This window comes from Telopea speciosissima, chromosome 8 (genome assembly GCF_018873765.1).
Source record: "Telopea speciosissima isolate NSW1024214 ecotype Mountain lineage chromosome 8, Tspe_v1, whole genome shotgun sequence".
Lineage (NCBI taxonomy): Eukaryota > Viridiplantae > Streptophyta > Magnoliopsida > Proteales > Proteaceae > Telopea > Telopea speciosissima.
The window spans coordinates 14,953,924-14,975,569 of NC_057923.1; the positions used below are offsets into that span (position 1 = coordinate 14,953,924).

Sequence of the window (21,646 nt, forward strand, 5' to 3'; positions counted from 1 at the left end):
TCGGAATGCAGTCTATGACTCGTACTCCTCATGCAACATGATTTGGTTGTAGCCGAAATACGCGTCCATGAAACTCAGCATCTCGTGACCTGCCATGGCGTCGATCAAGAGGTCGATTCGAGGTAGTGGGTACTCATCTTTTGGACAAGCCTTATTGAGGTCGGTGTAGTCGACACACATTCTCCACTTCCCGTTCGGTTTAGGGACCATGACGACGTTAGCCAACCAGGTTGGGAATTTTTCTTCTCAGATGAACCCTGATCGACGAAGCTTCTCCACCTCTTCTTTGATCGCGGTTTGTCGATCAAGTGCGTAGTTCCTTCTCTTCTGCCGAATTGGTTTTTGACCTGGATCTACATGGAGCTGGTGTTCAGCTATATGCCTGGGTATGCCCGTCATGTCGGCAGTCGACCAGGCAAAGACATCGGTGTTCGCCCTTAAGAAAGCTCCGAGCTGATTCCTTTGATCTTCATTCAGTAATGATCCAAGCTGGATCACTTTTGCTGGGTCATCTTCATTGAGAAGAAATGGAGTTAGGTCTTCCACCGGTAGTCCTCTCCTCTCGATAAGCTCATCCCGCTGATCCTCGGGGAGATGTTCGACGCACATTGCCATTCCTCAGACATTACCTTTGTTTTGCTTGACAAAAGTAGCATAGCACTCCCGCGCCTTATTCTGGTCGCCTCGGACCTCGCCGACACCATTCTCGGTGGGGAACTTCATCTTCAAGTGCGTCGGGGAGATGATGGCTTGGAGAGCGGTCAATGAAGGACGGCCGAGTATGGCGTTGAAAGCCACTACCGACCGTACTACCATGAATTTGACTTGGATTGTCGCCTGGCATGGAGCTTACCCAATTGTGACCAGCAGGTCGATTAAGCCCTTGATGGTCGCGGCCGCTCCCGAGAACCCATGAAGTGAGGTGCCTTCTGGCTTGATCGCTTCATCGTCGAAGCCAAATTGTCGGTACGCGTCTAGTGACATAAGGTCCACGGATGCGCCGGTATCGACCAATACACGGTGGACGGGTCTCTTTGCAATTTCTACCTGCACCACTAAAGCATCATCATGAGGTAAACTTATACCTTCGAGGTCGGCCTCGGTGAAGGAGATCACCGCCGCTGGCTTGACCTCACTGAATCACATGAAATTTGACCCAATTCCGGATATGTAATGTATGAAATGTGTATGAATGGAAAAATAAAGAAAAGCAAATTCAAATTTGCGACATATACAAATGGAAATAAATTGATAAAACAATCCTGGAAAACAAAATTCTGTCAGTTAAACTTCTGTTATAGAGTGAATATCAAAACAAAAAATGATCAATTTCTACTTTATGATATTACAATCAGATTGGGTACCAGAACAATAAAATAGCAACGTACCTTTTGTGATTTCTTTCTATCCAAGAATCATAGGAATGATTGATTCGCGCGTGATACATTTTTTATCGAAAAGCTTTTATCAATTCCAACAAATTTTCCGTTAGGATTTGTTGAAACTTGTTCAAATGAAATCCTTTCAATTTCTATATCAAAGATATGCTTACGAAGTTTTTACAACTTATTGATTGACACTAACCCTAACGGCCTAACTGCATGGGACGCAGAGACCCATTGGGGGGAGAAAATAATGATCGCTCTGCCCCATGAATAGTGGAATTTCCGCCCCCAATGTGCCAGCACATGTGTGGTCCTTGCGCTCCGATGCAAAGAATGGTTCCCCAGAAAAGGCTAGATATGCTAACAGCATATCGTATGCTGAACTTTTATCCTCTCAAGTGCGGTGCATTGGGCAGTGCACTACACTTGAGCATTCGATGGTGCCCATGAGACTGAGTGGAGGAACTTTAAAGGTGCACTGCCTAATGCATCGTCGGATGCACGAGACTTGAGACTTGAGAGGATAAAGATCCACTGTATGCTAGCACCCTATGTGTCTATCTTTCTCTTCTCCTTTAAAATGACTCCCTCACCCCATTAAAAAACATGCAGTTGTCGTCGCTCATGGGGGCTCAACTGAAGGGATTTTCATCATCTCAAGTACAGTGCACTGCCCGTTGCACCTCCAAAGTTCATCGAACGGTGGCCACTGCACTTGGGAGGATAAAAATACAATGCACAAGTAAGGTGCGCTTAGCAGTGCACCACACTTGAGAGGATAAAAATTCCAATCAAAGAGGCATTGATCACGAGCTCTCTAGCATTCATGGACGACGAGGAAGTCCATGCTCGCTCTGAAATCGAAGCCCGAAAACAGCCCCTTTCCACGAAATAGGAGGTAGTGCTGTGCTGAAAGACTCTATACACCGATGTGTCCTTAAAGAAACATTTATATTCTAGTACTTAGATGGTTAATCTGTAGTTTGTCATTTTTCAGTTGAAGTTCCAACCTTTCACATATTCGTGAAAATGCTGATAAGAGAGTTCCTAGAGAACCTAGCTTCAAATTGTTCACTTCTAAGCTAATGTAAGATGTAGACTTTTCCAACTCAACTGAGCCTACTGAGACCGAGGTTGAGTCATGTTCACACTTATAAGAGACAATGTTTTGGGTGGAAGAGACTGTGTCACCCAAAGAAGCGCCTTGTACTGCTATCATCCAAAATTGAGGCCAGAACATTCCCATATATATCCCCTTAACCTCTCCCTTTATTTTCTAAACAAATTTTAAAAAATATCAGTAAGCACGTAATGGTTATAGGATTTTAACTTTTAAATAGACATATTCTTAACAAGCTTTACAATTCCACACAAACTTTTGCCAGCTTAACATGTGTTTTCTTTAAGTTAATTTGATGTTGCTAGGTATAGGTAGTTGTTAATTGTTTAACACAGGATTTTGGCAAAGATGAAAATGTACTTTTCAATCAAGTCTTGTAAGAGTAGGTGATTTGACTAGTCTCATCGCTTCTTGGTGGCAGGCTTAGGTAGAACTGATTCAAGCAATTGTTTTCATGTGAAGCCCATTCAATTGGTTGTAAGTTTGTCATGTAGAAAAATTTCTTCAGGGAAAGAAAAGTTATCAAGGGTTAGCCAAGAAGATGGGGGAACGCTTATCTCAATAGAATTAAGTAGGTGGGGGAGATGGGGGAACATCTTTGTTGGCTATCCTGTATTTCAGTTCTCTATAAATGGGCAGTATATTAAGGTTGTAATTTCTTACACAACCCGTGGAACCATCAGATATTTGTGCTTTCATGCTAGTTATAGATTCAAGTAAACATGAGCAATGGATGTAAAAAAGTCCATGGGTTCATGTATATATGCTTTTTTTTATTTTGGTGAAAACGAAAAACATACAACAACTCAGCCTTATCTCAACTAAATAGAGTAGGCTACATAGATCCTTGCCCTCCAATCAACTTTATTTGAGGTCATACTTGATACAAGGCCTAAGCTAGGAATGTCTTTCCTCGCTTCTTCTCTTAAGCTCATTTTAGATCTGCCCCTGACACATGTAGTTTTTTCAATCTTAATCAAATCAAACCTCCGTACTTGAGCATCCAAAGGCCTCGATTAAACATGTCATATACCTCAAACTATTTTCTCGTAGCTTATCATGTATCGAAACTATTCCCAAATCAGCTCTGAGAAGGTTAGACAAGGGTGTGCCTGTGGGCCTATCCAGCCCATTTAGGAAGTTATTTTAAGTTGTGGGGGCAATTTGGTAAAATTATAATGGTTGCTCCCCTTTTCCCTAGTCTCTTTAATCAAAAGCAAAAAAAGAGGAAAAAGAAGCAACGGCTCTCGACACCAAGAAAAAGAGAAAAAAACAGAATTTTCGTAGGTGAGAGGGGTTCTACAATGTTACAATCAAACCGGCGATTTGAGGTCGCCCGTGGTCTGATTGAGCTGAAATTTGGACAGTAGGTTCGTGACTTTCATGCTCTACATTCTGAATGGTTTGGATCATGTTTTGAGCACTTTGTTCCTGGTTTCATGGGTCAGTTTTAGACCTACGTTTTTTATGAGATCTTCTCTTTTCTTCACTTGTTGGAGTTGATTTTGTTGTTTTATCTTTACTTATACTTGTGGATTCCATTGTTAATGGAAGTGGGGTTGTTTCTTCTTCAAGAGTGTTAAGAATAGGTTTTGTACCTAGATGGATTTAGGTTTTGTACCTAAAATATTATGGTGAAGATCTGTGTCGACTCCGAAAACATTCTCGTGATTTTTATCTTTCATGTTGGAGGAGTTTTCCACGTAAAAATCTTTAGTATAGTTGTGGTTGTTGTGATTCTTTACATTTGTTGATGGAATATTACCATTGCTTGTATTCGACCGTTTCTTCACAGGTTCAATCAGAGAGGGAAGTGTGATTTTTTCCCAACATACTAGTATCAAAGCTTGGTGCATATTTGTTTTAATTAAATAATGGAACCGAATTTGAACAGAATGATTATTGTGAATGGAAAGAATTATAATATTTGGAAGGATAAAATGGAAGACCATTTATATGTGAAGCGTTGGCATCTACTAGTGTTTGGCGATATAAAGCCCGACAACATGACCGATGTCGAATGGAGTCTTGAGCATAAAGTAGTATGCGGGTTTATTCGATAAATTTTTAATGATAATGTTTTGAATCACATCAGCAAAAAATCACATGTCAAAAGCCTTTGGAGCAAGCTTGAATCGTTGTATGCAAGGAAAATCAACAACAACAAAATATATTTGATAGAACAATTGATGGGTTTGAAATATAGGGATGGTGAGTTTCAAGGAGTGGTAGATCAGCTTTCAGTCATGAACATTAAATTTGAAGATGAGGTACAAGGACTTTGGTTGTTTGGTACCCTACCGGACTCTTGGGAGACTTTTCGGATGTCGTTGAGTAACTCAGCTCTTGATGGTATTGTCACCATAGATTTTGCTAAAAGTAGTATGTTGAATGAGGAGATGAGAAAAAAATCTCAGGGTTCATCATCAAACTCAGAAGTATTGGTTACCGAACGCAAAGGAATAAGTCAAAGTAGAGGCCCGAGAGATAGAAACAAGAGCCGAAGCAAGTCAAAGTCGTCCAGACATAAAAATGTTGAGTGTCATCATTATGGTAAGATAGGACACATTAAGAAAATTTATTTCTAGCTGAAAAGAGAGAAGAAAAATAGTAGTAACAACAATGAGAACAAATACACCCGAAGAGTTTGGCATTGTGTGTTTTGATGATAATGTGAATTTTGCATGCAATGAGACAAGTTGGGTTATTGATAGTGGAATTCGCTTCATATCACTTCAAAGAAAGAGTTCTTTGCTACCTATACACCCGAAGAGTTTGGCACATTGAAGATGGGCAATGACGGTTTAGCCAAAGTTGTAGGTGTGGGAGATGTGTCCTTAGGGACCAACAATCGAACAAGACTAGTTCTTAGAGATGTCAGGCATGTACCAAACATTCGTTTGAATTTGATCTCGGCTGAAAAACTCGATGATGAAAGGTTTTGCAACACATTTGATAAGGGACTGTGACAACTCACTAAAGGCTTATTAGTTGTGGCTACAGAAAAGAATGAGTATTCTTTGTATTTGATGTATACTAAAATTCCCAAGGATACTTGTAATACCATGGAAGTTGGAAATACAACTGAGTTATGAAGTTATGGCACAAACAACTTAGCCACACATGAGTGAGAAAGAAATGAGCTTATTGACCAAGAAGAATTTACTCTCTGAAGTGAAGAGTGTAAAACTAGAAAAGTGTGCACATTGCTTGGCAAGAAAACAGAGAAGAGTTTCATTCCACAGTCACCCTCCTTCTAGAAAATCAGATTTGTTGGAATTGGTACATTCAGATGTTTGTGGTCCAATCAAACCAAGAACATATGGTGGTGTGTCATACTTTGTGACATTCATTGATGACCATTCAAGGAAACTTTGGGTTTATGCCTTGAAGACAAAAGACCAAGTGTTGGATGTATTCAAGCAGTTTCAAGCTTCAGTTAAAAGATGGACATGGAAGAAGTTTAAATGTATTCGATCAAACAATGGTGGTGAATACATTGGATTATTTGATAAGTACTGCAGACAGCAGAGTATTCGACATTAGAAGACACCTCCTAAGACACCTCAGTTGAATGGCATAGTAGAAAGGATGAATTAAACATTGATTGAGGGAGTTAGATGTTTGCTTTCGAATGCAAAATTACCAAAATCCTTTTGGAGTGAGGCATTGAGTACTGTGGTATATGTAATTAATTTATCTCCTATTGTTGCTTGCATGGTAATTTACCAAACGGAGTTTGATTTGACAAGGATGTTTTCTATAATCACTTAAGAGTGTTTGGGTGCAAAGTCTTTGTTCATGTCCCTAAAGATGAGAGGTCCAAGTTGGATGTCAAGACACGATAATGCATCTTTCTTGGGTATGGTTCTGATAAGTTTGGCTATAGAATTTCTGATCCAGTTGAAAAGAAAATTGTGAGGAGTTGATATGTTGTATTTATTGAGGATTAGACCATAATGGATATTGAAAAGGCGGAGAAGACAATATCCTGTGATACAAATATGTTGATTGATGTTGATCCGGTCCCACTTACCGATTTGCAAGGACAATTACTTGATCAGATTGGGAATAGTATCCAGCATGATGTACAAGATCAGATTCAAGATTTGACTCAGGATGATCAACATGTGTAGATGATTGTGATACTCAGGCAGATGATATTTATGATGTTCCACATACTGCACCTACAGTTCCACCAACTACTACCTTAAGGAGGTCTACCAGAGACTGGCATCCTTCCACTAGATACTCTGTTGATGAGTATGCTCTATTGACTGATGGAGGTGAGCCTGAAAGTCTTGAAGAAGCAATAGAGGATGAGCACAAGAAGGAATGGGTTGATGCGATGCAAGATGAGCTGAAATCTTTGCATGATAACTACGCCTTTGAGTTAGTGGCATTGCCTAAGGGCAAGAGAGCTTTGAAGAATAGATGGATTTACAAGTTGAAGCAAGATGAGAATATGTCACGCCCTCAATACAAAGCTAGATTGGTCGTCAAGGGTTTTGGTAAAAAAAAAAAGGGATTGATTTTGATGAGATCTTCTCGTCAGTTGTCAAGATGTCTTCAATCCGAGTTATTTTGGGATTAGCAACTAGCCTTGATCTTAAGATTGAGCAAATGGATGTGAAGACCTTTTTCCTTCACGATGACTTGAAGGAAGAAATTTACATGGAGCAGTCAGAGGGTTTTAACATGAAAGGTAGAGAGAACTATGTTTGCAAGTTAAAGAAGAGCTTTTATGACTTAAAGCAAGCACCGAGACAGTGGTATAAAAAGTTTGAATCTTTTATAGGGAAGCACACCTATAAGAAGACTACTTCTGAACATTTGTGTTTGTGCAAGTCCTCAGAAGATGACTACATCATGTTATTGCTTTATGTAGATGACATGCTTATAGTTGGTAAGAATGCTTTGAGGATTGAGAAGTTAAGGCAAGATTTGAGCAAGTCATTTGCCATGAAAGACTTTGGGGATGGCTAAGCAAATTCTTGGTATGAGAATCAGTTGTGATAAAAAGGCTAAGAAGTTATGGTTGTCTGAAGAGAAGTACATTAAGAAAGTATTTAAAAGGTTTAAAATGGATAAAGCTAAAGTTGTGAGCACTCCTCTTACTACACACTTTAAGCTTAGTAGCAAACAATGTCCATCTAATAAAAAAACAGATGGAAGACATGGAAAGAGTTCTTTATGCATCTGTCGTGGGTAGTTTGATATATGCATGGTTGCACAAGACCAGACATAGCTCACGTTGTTGCCATAGTTAGTCATTTTATGTCAAATCCAAGTAGGGAGCATTGGAATGCAGTGAAGTGGATCTTAAGGTATCTCTGAGGCACTTCTAGTTTGAAACTTTCTTTTGGAAGTGAGAACCCAATCCTCATCGGGTATACTGATTCAAACATGGCAAGGGATACTGATACTAGGAAATCTACTTCATGTTATTTGATCACATTCACAGGGGGAGCTGTGGCTTGGCAGTCAAGACTACAGAAATGTGTTGCTTTATCCACCATAGAGACAAAATTCATCGCAACGAATGAAGCATGTAAGGAGTTGTTTTGGATGAAAAAGTTTGTGCAACAACTTGGTTTCATTCAAGAAAAGTATGTGTTATTTTATGATAACCAAAGTGCTATACACGTAGTTAAGAATTCCACATTACATGCTAGGTCGAAACACATCGATGTGAGGTATCATTGGATACGACAGACTTTGAAATCTAAATTATTAGAGCTTGATAAAGTACACACCGATGATAATGGTTTAGACATGATGACAAAGGCACTTTCGATGGAGAAGCTTCGGGTTTATCGGCGGCTAGCCGACATGGATCCCTTTTGAGGAATTGTTGTGGTCATCTCCCTTATTGGGCTGGAGGGGGAGATTTGTCAGGCCTACGAGCCTATCCAGCCCATTTGATTTTAAGTTGTGGGGGCAACTTGGTAAATTACCATGGTTGCTCCCCTTTTCCATAGTCTCTTTAATCAAAAGCAAAAAAAGAGGAAAAAGAAGTAGCGGCTCTCGACACCAAGAAAAAGAGAGAAACCAAAATTTTCGTAGGTAAGAAGGGTTCTGTAGTGTTACGATAAAACCGGTGATCTGAGGTCTTCTATGGTCTGATTGAGCTGAAATTTGGACAGCAGATTCATGATTTCATGCTCTACATTCTAAACAGTTTGGATCGTGTTTTGAGCACTCTGTACCTGGTTTCGTGGGTTAGTTTCAGACCTGCGTTTTTGGTGAGATCTTCTCTTTTCTTTACTTGTTGAAGTTGATTTTGTTGCTTTATCTTCACTTATACTTGTGGATTCCATTGTTAATGAAAGTGGGGTTATGTCATCTTCAAGAGTGTTAAGAATAGGTTTTGTACTTAGATGGATTTAGGTTTTGTACCTAAAATATTATAGTGAAGATTTGGGTGGACTCCGAGAACGGTCCCGTGGTTTTTATCCTTCGTATTGGAGAACTTTTCCACATAAAAGTCTTTTGTGTAATTGTGGTTGTTGTGATTCTTTACATTTGTTGTTGGAATATTGTCATTGCTTGTGTTCGATCGTTTCCTCATAGATTCAATCAAAGAGGGAAGTGTGATTTTTTCCCAACAAAGGGGCAGATCCCAAACAAAAAATATAAAACAAGCATAAAAAGGATGATACTTCAAAAGACAGGGAGGGAGAGAAATAACTAACCAAAAAGAGGGAAACATCAAATGGGAGGGTGGGGGGAAAGAAACACCTAACCATAACAAGGATACAGCAAAACCGGGAGGGGGAGAAACATAGATAAAAAAAAATGATACATCAAAAGCCATGGGGGAGAAATAAGAGGAAGATCCCATGGTCATGCAAGATGCATGTTTCTACTATTACTAGGGCTGAATATATGTGCTTTGATATGTGTTTAGATACATAGTGGATATCTCCTTGCTTTTGCCTTTCTTGGTGAAATTTTTTCATTGATGACGCATATAGTTTGAAATTATGTTGTTAGCTTCTCTATTCCACTATTTCTTAGTGCATAGGCTCCTCTCTAGTTACTGAAATTTTATGTTCTCCTCTGCTAAACATTAGTCGGATATCAGAACAAATAGCTCAAATGAATGAAGTATTAACAGCCCAGCACACAGTCCCTGTACTGAGAAAAGGCTAACTGATCCCCTCTATGGTTTGAGAGTTTTTTTTTTTTTTGGAGGGGGATGGTGGGTTTGGATTTTCCGGCTTTGTTTATGCAGTCTCTACTGTAATTGGAAGCTCTGAGCCCGCAAAATCAGCTTATTCATTGGAAATGAGGAATAATGAGCTACAAAACTAATGTTGTTTAGAGGTTATAAGCATTTGTTGTATTTCTATTATTTGAAGTTCAATGTCATCTGAGAATATTTTATCTTTAGAAAGAAAAAATAAAAGGAATGGTAATTCTCTGTAATGCTCTCTCTCTCTCTCTCTCTCTCCTTTCATCTCATGTAAATTGTACATCATGTACACCATTTTAAGGATGTCAATTGATTTGGTTTTGGTTCGGTTCAAGATACAACATGTGGAAAACATAATCGAATAGGAGCTTGTTTCCCAAACTAGAACCAAATTGGCTTGGTTGAGTTTTGATTCAGTTTTTTATTTGGTTCTATACTCGGTTCATTATTTAGTTTTGACCTGATTTGTATTTGGTTTGGACCAACTTTTACATCTTTACCAACAAAAATCTCCTTTTTAGGGTCATAAGCCATCCAACATTTTTTCTAAATGCTAAAAAGGAATAGAACTTATCATCCACATTAATTAAAGCATCAAAAGACATCTATGTAATTTGGTTCGGTTCAGTTTGAACCAACAGTTTCAGCCTTGAAACCAAACTGAATCGAGAAAAGATTCTAGATTTTGAAACCAAGCCAATTTGTTTTGGTTCAATTTTAAATGATCGGTTTCGGTAATTAATTGACACCTTTATTTCATTAGGTCCCTTTTTTTGTATTAATTGTGAAGGAGTTCTATGTTGGCGTGTCGAGAACCCACCAATCTGGGGGCAATTTGAGGTTCATTAATAGAGAGAGAGAGAGAGAGAGAGAGAGAGAGAGAGAGAGAGAGAGATGGCCGAGCCCACCTTAAGCCTGAAAAGGGCTTGGGCTGAGATACCCTGGCCCTAAGGGTGGGTCAGGGCTAGGAATTTTTTACCTTGAGTAGGGTCAGGCCGGGCCAAGGTTTAGGCCTTGGGTTGAGCAAGCCCGGCCCAGCCCAGCCCAGCCCGACCCTTCTTCTTCTTTGATTGAAGTGTTAAACTTTTAAATCGTGTGTTGGACTTGATGGGATCATCGATAACTAAAAATAATACATTAGCTGAATATACATTTGAACAATCAAGTAAGATCTGTGCAATTGCTTCCATCCTCCTATTTATGTGTAAAGATGTGAAATTTCAGAAAAGACTTCTTTCTTGTCAAGTAGAGGTTAACGAAATTTTGCAAAATATACTCTTACAGAGTTACAGGTATGCTCTTATACGTCAAGCATGAATTTAACTAGTTGCGTTGCCATTTTTTTAATTAATTAATGTGAAAATGTATTAGATTAATATTCATACTATAGTCATGTTTTAATTAGACAACAATAACAATCGTATTGCCTAATCCTTTATTCTACAATTAAAACAGAGTCTCAATATGATTAGAGGAATGCATCATAATCCAGTCTAGTAGAGATTCTAAATGGTCATTATTAGATGTTTTTGGTTATGGATTGTATAAGTTTGGTTTACTTTGAGATTTGGTTTCCTTAAATTATTGTTAGTGGTACTTTCAGTTCACTGTCATGTGGGAAAGTCTTAATTTGGTACCATCTATATGCTTCTTCTTCTTTCTGATCAAGGCCAATCAGGATCAGTCAGGCCCGACCCTGAGGGTGGATCAAGGTTGGATTTTCAGGCTTTGAGTTAGGGTCTGGCCGGGCTCAGGCCAAACTAAGGGGACTCAAGATTGGGCTGTGGTTTAAAAAGCCCGATCCAACCCAACCTTGTTACAACCCTAGCTAGCATAGCCTCTCCCCTCCCACCTCCACCCCACCCCACCCCACCCCACTTTAGAAAATCTTTTCCCTTATGATAGTCTAGGTGTGCATCAAGACCGGGTTTTAGAAAACCTAGGCCATGTTCAACAGAGGCCTTTTCCCTTTTTTGAGATGTTGTTTTCTTTTTGTTGCTTGTTATAGGCTTGTCAAATGGTACGGCTTTGGTAATACGGTACGGTTTCGGTATGGTACAAAAAATAGGTACCCAATACCGATACCGTACCGTACCGTTTAAGAACCCTATTTTCAATACCGCAACCGTATCGCTACGGTACGGTATGAAAATGGTATATATATGATACGATTTTGATACAGTATAAAAATGGTATATGTACGGTACAAAAAACGGTATAAATGTGATTTTTATAAATGGTATATATATGATACAAAAATGGTATGCATATGGTACGAAAACGGTACAGTTTCATTTTTACATGTTTACACCCCAAAACGGTACGGTTTCGGTATATACCGACGGTATGACCGTAAAAATCGTTACCGTGCCGTACCGTGGTCAATACCGTTTGACCATACCGAACCATACCAATTTTGCAACGGTACGATTTGGTACAGTTTTACAATGGCGGTTTCGGTTTCGATTTCGATATACGGTTACGGTTCAGATTGACACCCTTAGCTTGTTATATGCAGTCTCTACTCTCGACAGACCTGAATATACAACCATCTTAAAGCATTCCTTTGCCTACTTTCGAAATGAAATGTTAAGTGGACAGAAAACCAAACTACTCCTTCGAGGATGCACACAGGCAGTGCTTGGAATGCTACAACTGGCAATCAGCTTGTAGAAAGGAGGAACAGAATTCCCACAACCTTTTCCTCTTGATGTCAACCCTCCTAATCAACATCTTCTGTTTCTTCTCCTTGTTAGACACAAATGTTTCTTTTTCCTCCTCTTTTAATTATCTGCTTTATTTTATTAAGGCCATCCTTTACTAATTGAGGGGAAAAAAAAATATAATGATACAATAGCCTCAATCACAAAGGCTAACAAACAAGGAAAAATGTATAACATCACCCATATGACTCCCCTCCAGAATCAAGACACCATTTTTGCCCAATTTGTCTGGCTACTGGAGCTGAAGCACTTTCTAATCTCATACTACAAAACTACTATCTGTAACCTCAAAGGATTCAGAGAGTATTTTGTAGTATTGAGTTTAGAAAGAGCACGATTGTTCCTCGTCTTTTCCTCTTTTTCAAACCCTTCTTAATTTATTGCAAGTGGTCCTTCCTTGATCCTCAGTTCCCCCCCCCTCACTATTCATACTTGCTGAAACCCAAAAATTATATTAAAAAAAGTTAAATTTCTTGGTCAAACAAAAAAACAGGAACATGATTTTCACTAATTATGAGTTTCGGGCCTGGCCTATCAAGTAACAACAGGTGAGGATTCGAGCCTACAATGCTTAGCAATCACAGAACTTCCTTCCCACAGTAAATAAGTGTGATAGTATACCATGTTTGGGCTTCCATCCGGCTGACATTAAAGTGGTTGCTTGTGCTATTGCCTGGACTAATGAGAATCCAAAGACAAGTTAAAGACTGCATAAGGGAGCTGCACCCTGGCCCTGCTCTTCATGAATTGAATCAGAGCACAGTGGACTACCTTACAAGGACTGGCCACATGAACAGAGACAGCAGAAGAAACCATTGGCAACCAATCCAAAAAATAAAAAAATTGGGCACCACTGAGTGCTGAAATTTGGACAAATTAAGAGTAAACTGTGGCAAGAACAATCAATCTAGTATGTCCCCAATATCAAGACTCAGATCTGGAACTGTTCTTTCTTGGAGGTGAGCCTGCAGGTGAAGAAGAGTTTGAATCCCAGGTCTGGTGTCACATTACTAGCAAAGAGTGCTGGCACAATCTTTTCATTACTGTATGAATAACCACACAAAGATGAAACCCTGACAGATATGACAGCATAGATTTGTGCTTATTTGCTTGATTGGGATTTGATAAATTAAAAAACACAGACATTAATACTAATCTTCTTAACATTGCTTTCCTGTTAAAACTAATACCTAGGGAAAAGACAATCTTTATCCTTGAACAATGTCTTTGTTTAAGGTGTAGTTTCAGAAACATTATCAAATCATCACCAATAAAATGATAAACACAAGACTTTGGGAAATCAATCTTCAAGGCAAGATTGCATGTTCAGCAAAAATAGTGTGGTGGTCAATGCACAGAAACTTCAAATTAGAATATGTCCAATAACAGGATTAATAAACATTGCCGATTCTTAGCTCTTTTCTTTCTTGTTCAAATGTCAAACAATGGGTTCTGGAGTAGATGAAACCAAAATAAAGAAAAGAGGAAGGATGGAGAGATACACCCAATATACGATCTCCAAAACAAGTATTGATGATGTAAATGAATTAACAGTATTTCTTCTCAGAGTGTCCAGGAGAAAATCATGAATAGAACAAAAATAAAAGAAAATACTGTTGTGCTTTGCAAAGCAGTATGCAACTATTCGTAGAAACAAAAACAAACAAAAACACTAACTTTCAAATGTAATCAAGTTTGAGACCTGAGACCTGCATTTAACTGAAGATACATTTAACTTTCGATTTATGGAACAGAGAAGAACGTTTTTTCATGTGCCCTTTGGATCGGTATGAACTGGACGTCGAATATCAAATTGATCTACAAACTCCAAAGGAGTGGCTGTCTCGTTCCTGATCCTCTTGATCTTGGGACTCAACAAGCCCCTGTGCCTAAACCCGTATAACTTGAGAATCTGGTTATCTGCAAAATTAAAGGCTCTCTCCATGCTTTTCAAGCACCTCTCCACTGGATAATCACCATAGCTCCCACAGGGCTTGCAACCCACAAAATGGGTCACAAATGGCCATCTCTCATCACCCAATCCAGGGTGATACTTCTCCATCATCTCCTCATATCTGTCCACTAGACCAGCCCAGTAGCCATGTAAGTAGAAAGAATTCTCGATGAAGACCTTATCCATCCACTGTTTCTGGGAGATCAGAAGGTAGATCAAAGCAGACTGATCGTCGGCCTCAAACGCCGGCCGACCTTTCAAGTTAGCAGTCAAGATCTTCCCTGCTTCATCCCTAACTGGACCTTTGGGACCCATGGGAGCCCAAACGTCGAGCAGATCCAAAGACCACTGGCAATTCCGAAAAAGAAAGCTGCCGGTGTTCAAGGCGACCCATGATTTCTGTTCGAACAGCAAATCCGGGTAACCATGGATGACCATATTATACTTCTGGTACTTGGACAGAGGAAGCTCAAACACCATATCCGTGAAGAGGGCATCACTATCCATCCACCAGATCCACTCCACCTCCGGGTGAGACAGCATGAGGCGTCGAATCAAGGGCAGCTTCGCCCAGTAACCAGCGAGTTCCTTATCGAGATGGGCCATATTGTAAATGATCTCAATGCCATGGATTCGGCAGTAATCGATCTTGTTCTTGGTAGACTTGAGGAGATAATGGTCCCCAATTGCATTGTCACAAGGGTTGGGAGGAGACCCCGTAACGAGCAAGATTCGAGCCTTATCATTGACATAATTGGGGAATTGGGGATTGCTTTGGAGCCAGATCTTACGCTGTTCGTCCCAATCGGAGATCTTGGGGCCTAGAGAGTAGGTGACATTGGGGTTGAACTCAGGCTCTGGGTCAGATGGGTCGATAGGATCGCTGTCGGAACGGATCTCTGCAAGGATACGGTTGGTCTCCGCGATGAGGTTCTGATTCTCAGCCTCGGCGTCGGCGCCGCCGAGGTTGCCGACTCCGATGGTACCACGGAGGACAAGAATAGTAACGAAGCCACAGAGGATGGTGATCTTAAGGTTGTTGAAGGTCTTTTGGATCTGCCGACCACGAGAGAAGCCCGAAGATGTACGTCTGGTGGTGGTGGTGGTAGTGGGAAGGGAACCGGCAGCAGCTCCGCTTCTCTTCTGAGTTGCGGGGCTATCTTGACCCATCTCTGTCTCTCTTGGTTTCTCTCTTTATGGTCAAAGCATGTGTGAGGCAAAGATGCAGTTTAGAGATGGGAGAGACACAGAAAAACCCTAAATAGGATGGGTTGATGGTTCATCTAGTTCAGAACTGTTAAAAGACAAGGGAGGGAGGAGGGAAGAGGGAAGAGCTATGTTAGTGGGGCTGCGAGACAGGGAAGGAGAGGAGACACCGGTGTAAGAGAACACCGACTACGACACGTTAAGTTTACATTTTCATTCTTCTGTGGCACATTACAGTTTAAACAAAGTAAGAAAAAAAGGTTAAAAAAAATTATTTCTGGAGATTGACTGGCAATGGCATCTCCGTGATGTATCCGGATTCTTAGGTTGTTTTAATTTTCTTCTATCCGTGTAAGGGATTAGAAGTTACCACCAGATTTTGGGGTTAACGCGTAAGATTGGAGTTCTCTCTCCCATTTTTCAATTATTGGCAACAAATCTCTACGTGGTCGTGAAACCCCTCCACCAGCACTGGTCCACCATCCTTGTTGTATGGATGTATATGCACACTTTCATTAGTCCCGTATTGACAAGATCATTATCTGTTCTATTTCCTCAAGTTCCTCTAATAGGGGTTAGAAATGATCACCCTACCTCCTGCACTAGCATACTTTCCGGGTAGGATCCACCCTCCCCTATTAGAGGGACTTGGGGAAATGGACCAAGCTGGAAATAGAGAAAATAATTTTCCGTGTTGGCAAAGGGGCCACACGACTTGCTAGTCTTCTTTTTTCTTTTTCATTTTTTATGCTTATTATGGAAAAAATAATTTTGCTTGATCATTTGCATCTTGCGTCCAGACACATCCCCCCTGAAATGATCATCCCATTTTCTATAAAATTAAAATTTTCCTTAACTAATGTCCCTACATGCATTTCCATTGACCCCCTTGTTAATGTAGGGGTCACGTGATCATGTAACATTATTATTATTATTATTATTATTATTAAAAAAACTGTTCTTTTGGGGGGGGGGGGGTGGGGTGACAAGCCAAGCCTAGACACAGTGGAGGGCGAGAAGATCAATACAATGCCACAGGGGCTACAGCTTAAGAGAGGGAGAAGGGAGAGAGCTGGGGATGACCTCATCAATGTGCAAGTACAGCAAGGAACTTCACAAATAACAATTGTCATCCAACATCCACCCCCCCCTTCCCTACCAAAAAAAAAAATTGTGTCATCATTTACATGTAATCATTCTCATTGAATAATTAATAAGAATTGATTTTTTGAATTTAATATTTATTTGTCTTTTTGTACATATTCATACCTTGGTTTTACAATGTGGCAGGTCAGAGAGGGTTGTAATTTTGTGAGAGGTAGATTTAAAATTCCTTATTCACGTGTCAAGTTTCAATTCAAATGGAGTTTGCACAATATCAATACAGAACATTGACAAATAGGAGAGATCTAGGGATTGAGCTCCTCTCCAGGGAGCCCAGCATGCCTTGGTGGCATCTAACCATTGGATTGTATTGCACACATCCCTAGGTGTGCATCGAGATGTGAGTGGCACAATCCAACCCTTGAATGCCCTCTGAGCACTGAACTCCCTAGAGAGAAGACGGATCCAAAATCTATTAGACAAGAGTATCAATAGACATGCATAGATATAGAAGGGGACATATGTCAATACACGTGAGGTTATTTGATTGGATTTGTCTAAAAAATATCAAGATCACTCCCATGATATACAATGGTTAGGATTTCCAGATCACGCTTCCACATGTAAAAATTTGGTGGCCCGCTTAGAAATCCTCTCCAAGCCAACCAGCCTTGAAAAACTTTCCCAATAATCTTATTTTAGTGATTAGTGACCAACACAAGCACAATGACCCACCCATTTGTTGTCATTTGAGATCATCTAATGTTCGATTTTAGTTCAATCAGAGTTTCGTGTGGATAAGAAAGTGAAAGTCAAAAGGATTTTTATTTCCTCCAATTCTGACACCCTCCAAAAATAAAAAGTCAAATGTAACAACAAAATACATTGACAGATAAAATATAAGGATCTAGATCCTCTACTCGAGCTGTCTGGCAGGATTGTGTTGCCCAGACATGGTGAGGTGCGTAATGATCATTTTACCTTCACTCGGACAAGGTGTTTGGGTAAGGGTAAGGCGGTCATTACACGTCTTGTCGTGTCTAGACAGCACGGTCCTGCCAAACAGCTCGGCAATAGATGATTCAAATTGAAAATATAAAGAAAATAATATGATACAAATAGACCATATGAAAGAGATGGACCACTAAATTTGACACATAATTAATCCGATATGGATTTAACTTTTAGTACAATTGAAACCTTCTACATCAGGAATAACAAAGTACAAATCGAATAGATTATTGTGCCAAGCCTAGCAAAAAAGCAGTTCTACCACCTTTTTGCCAATTTTTAGCTAAAATTTCCTATGGTAAATCCATCCATGGAACCTCAATGAATGGAGCACCTAAGGTACAACATGGAGGGTGATTGGTCAAATCCAACCATTGGATAGGAATGAATATTGTCTGAGTTATCCTTGGGTCATAGCAAAAACTTGAGAGATAGTTATTAGTGAAACTTCAAAGCTTTATGCTGTTATGCCAACTTTGATTAGGTTTAAAATTGAGAGATAGTTATTAAATTTTATGCAAGTAGTGGAGTACCATGGGACTTTACATAAAATTCAGACTCTAATTGATTTGCCAATTTTTTTTTTTGGTCAAGTAATTATTTGCCATTTGGCATGTATTATGTCTGAACACTCAATATTCCATGGTCAAACAGACCACCAAACTAGCTAAAAATAGTACATTCTCCTCTTTGTATAAACTGTAAAAATTAGTAAAATTATGGAGTAAATTGAAAACTGAGATTTGTAAAAATGTAGTCAACTCAAACATAGTTATTTGTTTAACCATGTGGACTATTAATCATCCAATCATCTTGACCACTTGATATATGGGAAATGAATTGAATTGGCTTTATGTCAAATTTGAGAGCTTATGTCACCCATATAACCACCATGTACACGGGGTGTCTAGCGTGTGTCTTCTTTTTTCCTTTCCTTTTGAAAAAGACTTTCTTACTCTCCTGTGTCCAGTCCTGTGATTGATATGTACCGTTAGTTTACCAAAAACTGATGACATGCCTAATCCTCTCCCATATAACAGAACCAAGAGTAAGATGGAAATATGAATCTACCAAACCAAAGAAAGAAAAAATGGAAGTATGAAACAGTTGTCCTCCTATTATTGAAAAACGACAGAGTAGTATCAAAATAGGTTTTGAAATGAAGTCCCAACTCTTGAGTGCCATGTGTTATTGTTCTACACAAGAAAGGTGACAATCTCATTCAATCAATGGTCATACTCCATTAAACTTGGTAATTAAGTTAAGAGAAAAGACTGGACACACCATTAGGGTGCCCAACATGTGTCATTCTCTATCCTTCCCTTTCGGAAAATACCCTCTTGTCTTTTTATGTCGAGCCCTATAATTGATGTATACCACTAATTTATTGAAGGCCGACGACATACTCAACCCTCTCCCTTAAGTTAAAATTTCCACTAACCTTATTCCAAATATAATGTCGAAAGAGACCAGCCAAGAGTAGATCCTAATTCCATCTCTCATTAAATGTCTTTATTTTTTATAATTGAATTTTTCCTTGTGGATCTGTCATGGGGTATTATAACACATTTGAGCACATGTGAGGGTGTCGCACCACCTTGACACTCTTATTTTTCATAGAATTTTTAACTTGGGATTCTTAATTAATTGTAATTTATTGATAGTAGTTGACTGAAGTGAACCCAAAACCCTAATGTCTGAAGTAATGAAATCTGAACACGCTAAGATCTTTTTAGGCAGTTTCTTGGAAGTGGTTTAATTATAAAGTAGATCTATCTACTATTTGATATTCTTCAATCGTTTTCCACGTATTGTAGCTGCGCGGAGTGACCGGAGGGAGACTTGACTTGCATTTTAGCCGCCGAAAATCAAGGAAAAGAATATAGATAATGGGTGAATAAGAAGGATATATATATATAAAATGGGCGAGAGAACGCTGTGGTGAGGATGCAAGTTTGGCCTGACCGTGCGAGCCCGCCCTCAACCCGAACGGGGTCTAGGTTGAGATACACTGTCCTAAGGATGGAGCAGGGCTGAAAATTACTTGCCCTAAGTCAATGCTGGGTTGGGTAGAGCTAGAGTTGAGGCCCCGAACTGAGCTTAGCTCAGCCTAGCCTAGCCCGACCCTATCTTTTTTCTTGCTCTTCTTTTCTTCAGCCTGGCCAAACCCCTACATCTCCCTTCCCCTTGTGGTCAGGGCCAATTAGTGTCTGCTTGGCTCGGCCCTAAGGGCGGGTGAGTGTTGGATTTTCTGATCCTGAGTCAAGGATGGGCCGAGCTGGGCTTGAGCCTAGCTAAGGGGACTCATGGTTGGGTTGGGGTTTTAAAAAATCGGGTCCAACCTGATTCTGTTGCAGCCCTAGTGCTTGGGCCTCTAGAGCCTGGACGAGACCAAGTAGCGTTCTTTTTTAATCTAGATCCTCTGTCATACTACAAGGTGTGCCGTGCACATCCTACGACACAACAGAGGGAGGTGGGCTACTGGGTGTACGAGAATGGGTTCCAACCATCCAGATGGCATCCACTATGTGTGGGTCCCACCATGTGGATGGCATCTGGATGGTTGGAACCTATTCTTGTAAGTTCACGAACGAGAATGTGAACCCAACTCCAGCAGAGACGATGTGTGCCATGCTGGCACACTTCATCTCTGCTGTGCCACAGGATGCGCATCACACACCTTGGGACAGAGGACTTTTATACGTTCTTTTTTCCCATATAAAAAAAACGAAAGTAAATCGTTCATATGTGGGCCCAGCCTAATCAGCCCATCTGAACCGGCCCAAACTCAACCCAGTTATTGAACAAAACTGATATTACATAAGTGTGCAGCTGCTTCACCCATTGTGAACGCCACACTAATTATGCCAATCAAACTGTAATCACAGGGGGTTGGGCAATTCCACATGAAGCAAGTACTTCTGTGGGATCAGTACGAAGAATTGGGCTTTTGGGCCCGCAAGAAGCATGGACGATGACAATCCATGTCAATCTATAGCCATTTGTTAGTGTTACGTTACCAAGCTGCTCCCTTCTAGGGACCACGGTTTTAGGGAATGGTGTCGGATTATCGGAATCGCCTGATCTGTATTGATATTAGTGATCGATGATATTGATTCTGGAGCGATCCCATATTGGTGGATCGATATGGACTAAGACGGAAAAAAAAAGGATAAAAAATGAGTTTTGTTAAAAATCAGAGGTAAATCTGTCTGATACAGGATGATCTGGATCGATTTTAGATAGGTATCGATCAATACCAATTCCTAAAATCATGGTGGTTGGGATGGGGGTGTCTTTTTTTTTATTTCCTTAGAAATTATACTGAGGCTTTTTCTAAGTTTCATGTCGCGCTATCTGGGCCTCTAGAGTCTGTACGCACATGCTGGCCAATGGAAGTTTTCACAAAAATATCACCTAGATGAGATTTCCGCCTTTCCATCAGGATATTGTTGTACTTTTGCACACTTCGGTGTCAGGAACCAAGCAGGCCATACAATTAGGTAGCGTTGTGTTCCTCTTTTTAATTTTATTGGGTTAAATTTAGGGTTTATGTGTGTAAACCATACTTGAAAAACTAGGCTTTGATTCGATCGAATCAGCCAAGTTGAGTAAAAAAAATTGAAAACCTGCTCAAAAGTTCTGTAGACTCGAACCGAGACACTGATTCACCAAAAAAAAAAACCGAGACACTGATTTTCCCTTGACTCGGAGGTTTTTCCGAGTCACAGGAGAACCAGTCGAGTCTGGTTAACTCTCTTCCCCCCCCCCCCTTTCCGATCTGGTCACCACCTTTGTAGGACAACATTCCACCTCCCCCTCACTCCGTCCTCATAGCAAAACCTTCCAAGTTCCACCTCTCTCTTCTCTCCACGGTTGTTGTTGCTGCTACTTCAACTCTACCTCGTGAGTTGTGATTCCAACTCTGATTTGCACTCCGGTTTA

The 21,646-nt window shown here is 40.1% G+C and overlaps 1 protein-coding gene across 2 annotated transcripts; it reads right to left on the reverse strand.

Moving 5' to 3' along the window:
- Positions 1-13,943: 13,943 nt before the first annotated feature.
- LOC122671874 (probable xyloglucan 6-xylosyltransferase 5) lies at positions 13,944-21,567 on the reverse strand. 2 transcript variants are annotated; one of them, XM_043869338.1, is made up of 2 exons: positions 21,559-21,567; positions 13,944-15,560 (listed from the first exon to the last, which is right to left on the reverse strand). In XM_043869338.1, exon 2 carries the CDS (start codon positions 15,548-15,550, stop codon positions 14,195-14,197), a length of 1,356 nt encoding a protein of 451 aa, XP_043725273.1. In that variant the 5' UTR covers positions 15,551-15,560; positions 21,559-21,567; the 3' UTR covers positions 13,944-14,194. The 2 variants fall into 2 exon arrangements, with proteins under 2 accessions (XP_043725273.1, XP_043725271.1); XM_043869336.1 differs by having other exon boundaries at positions 13,944-15,572.
- Between the last annotated feature and the right edge of the window lie 79 nt (positions 21,568-21,646).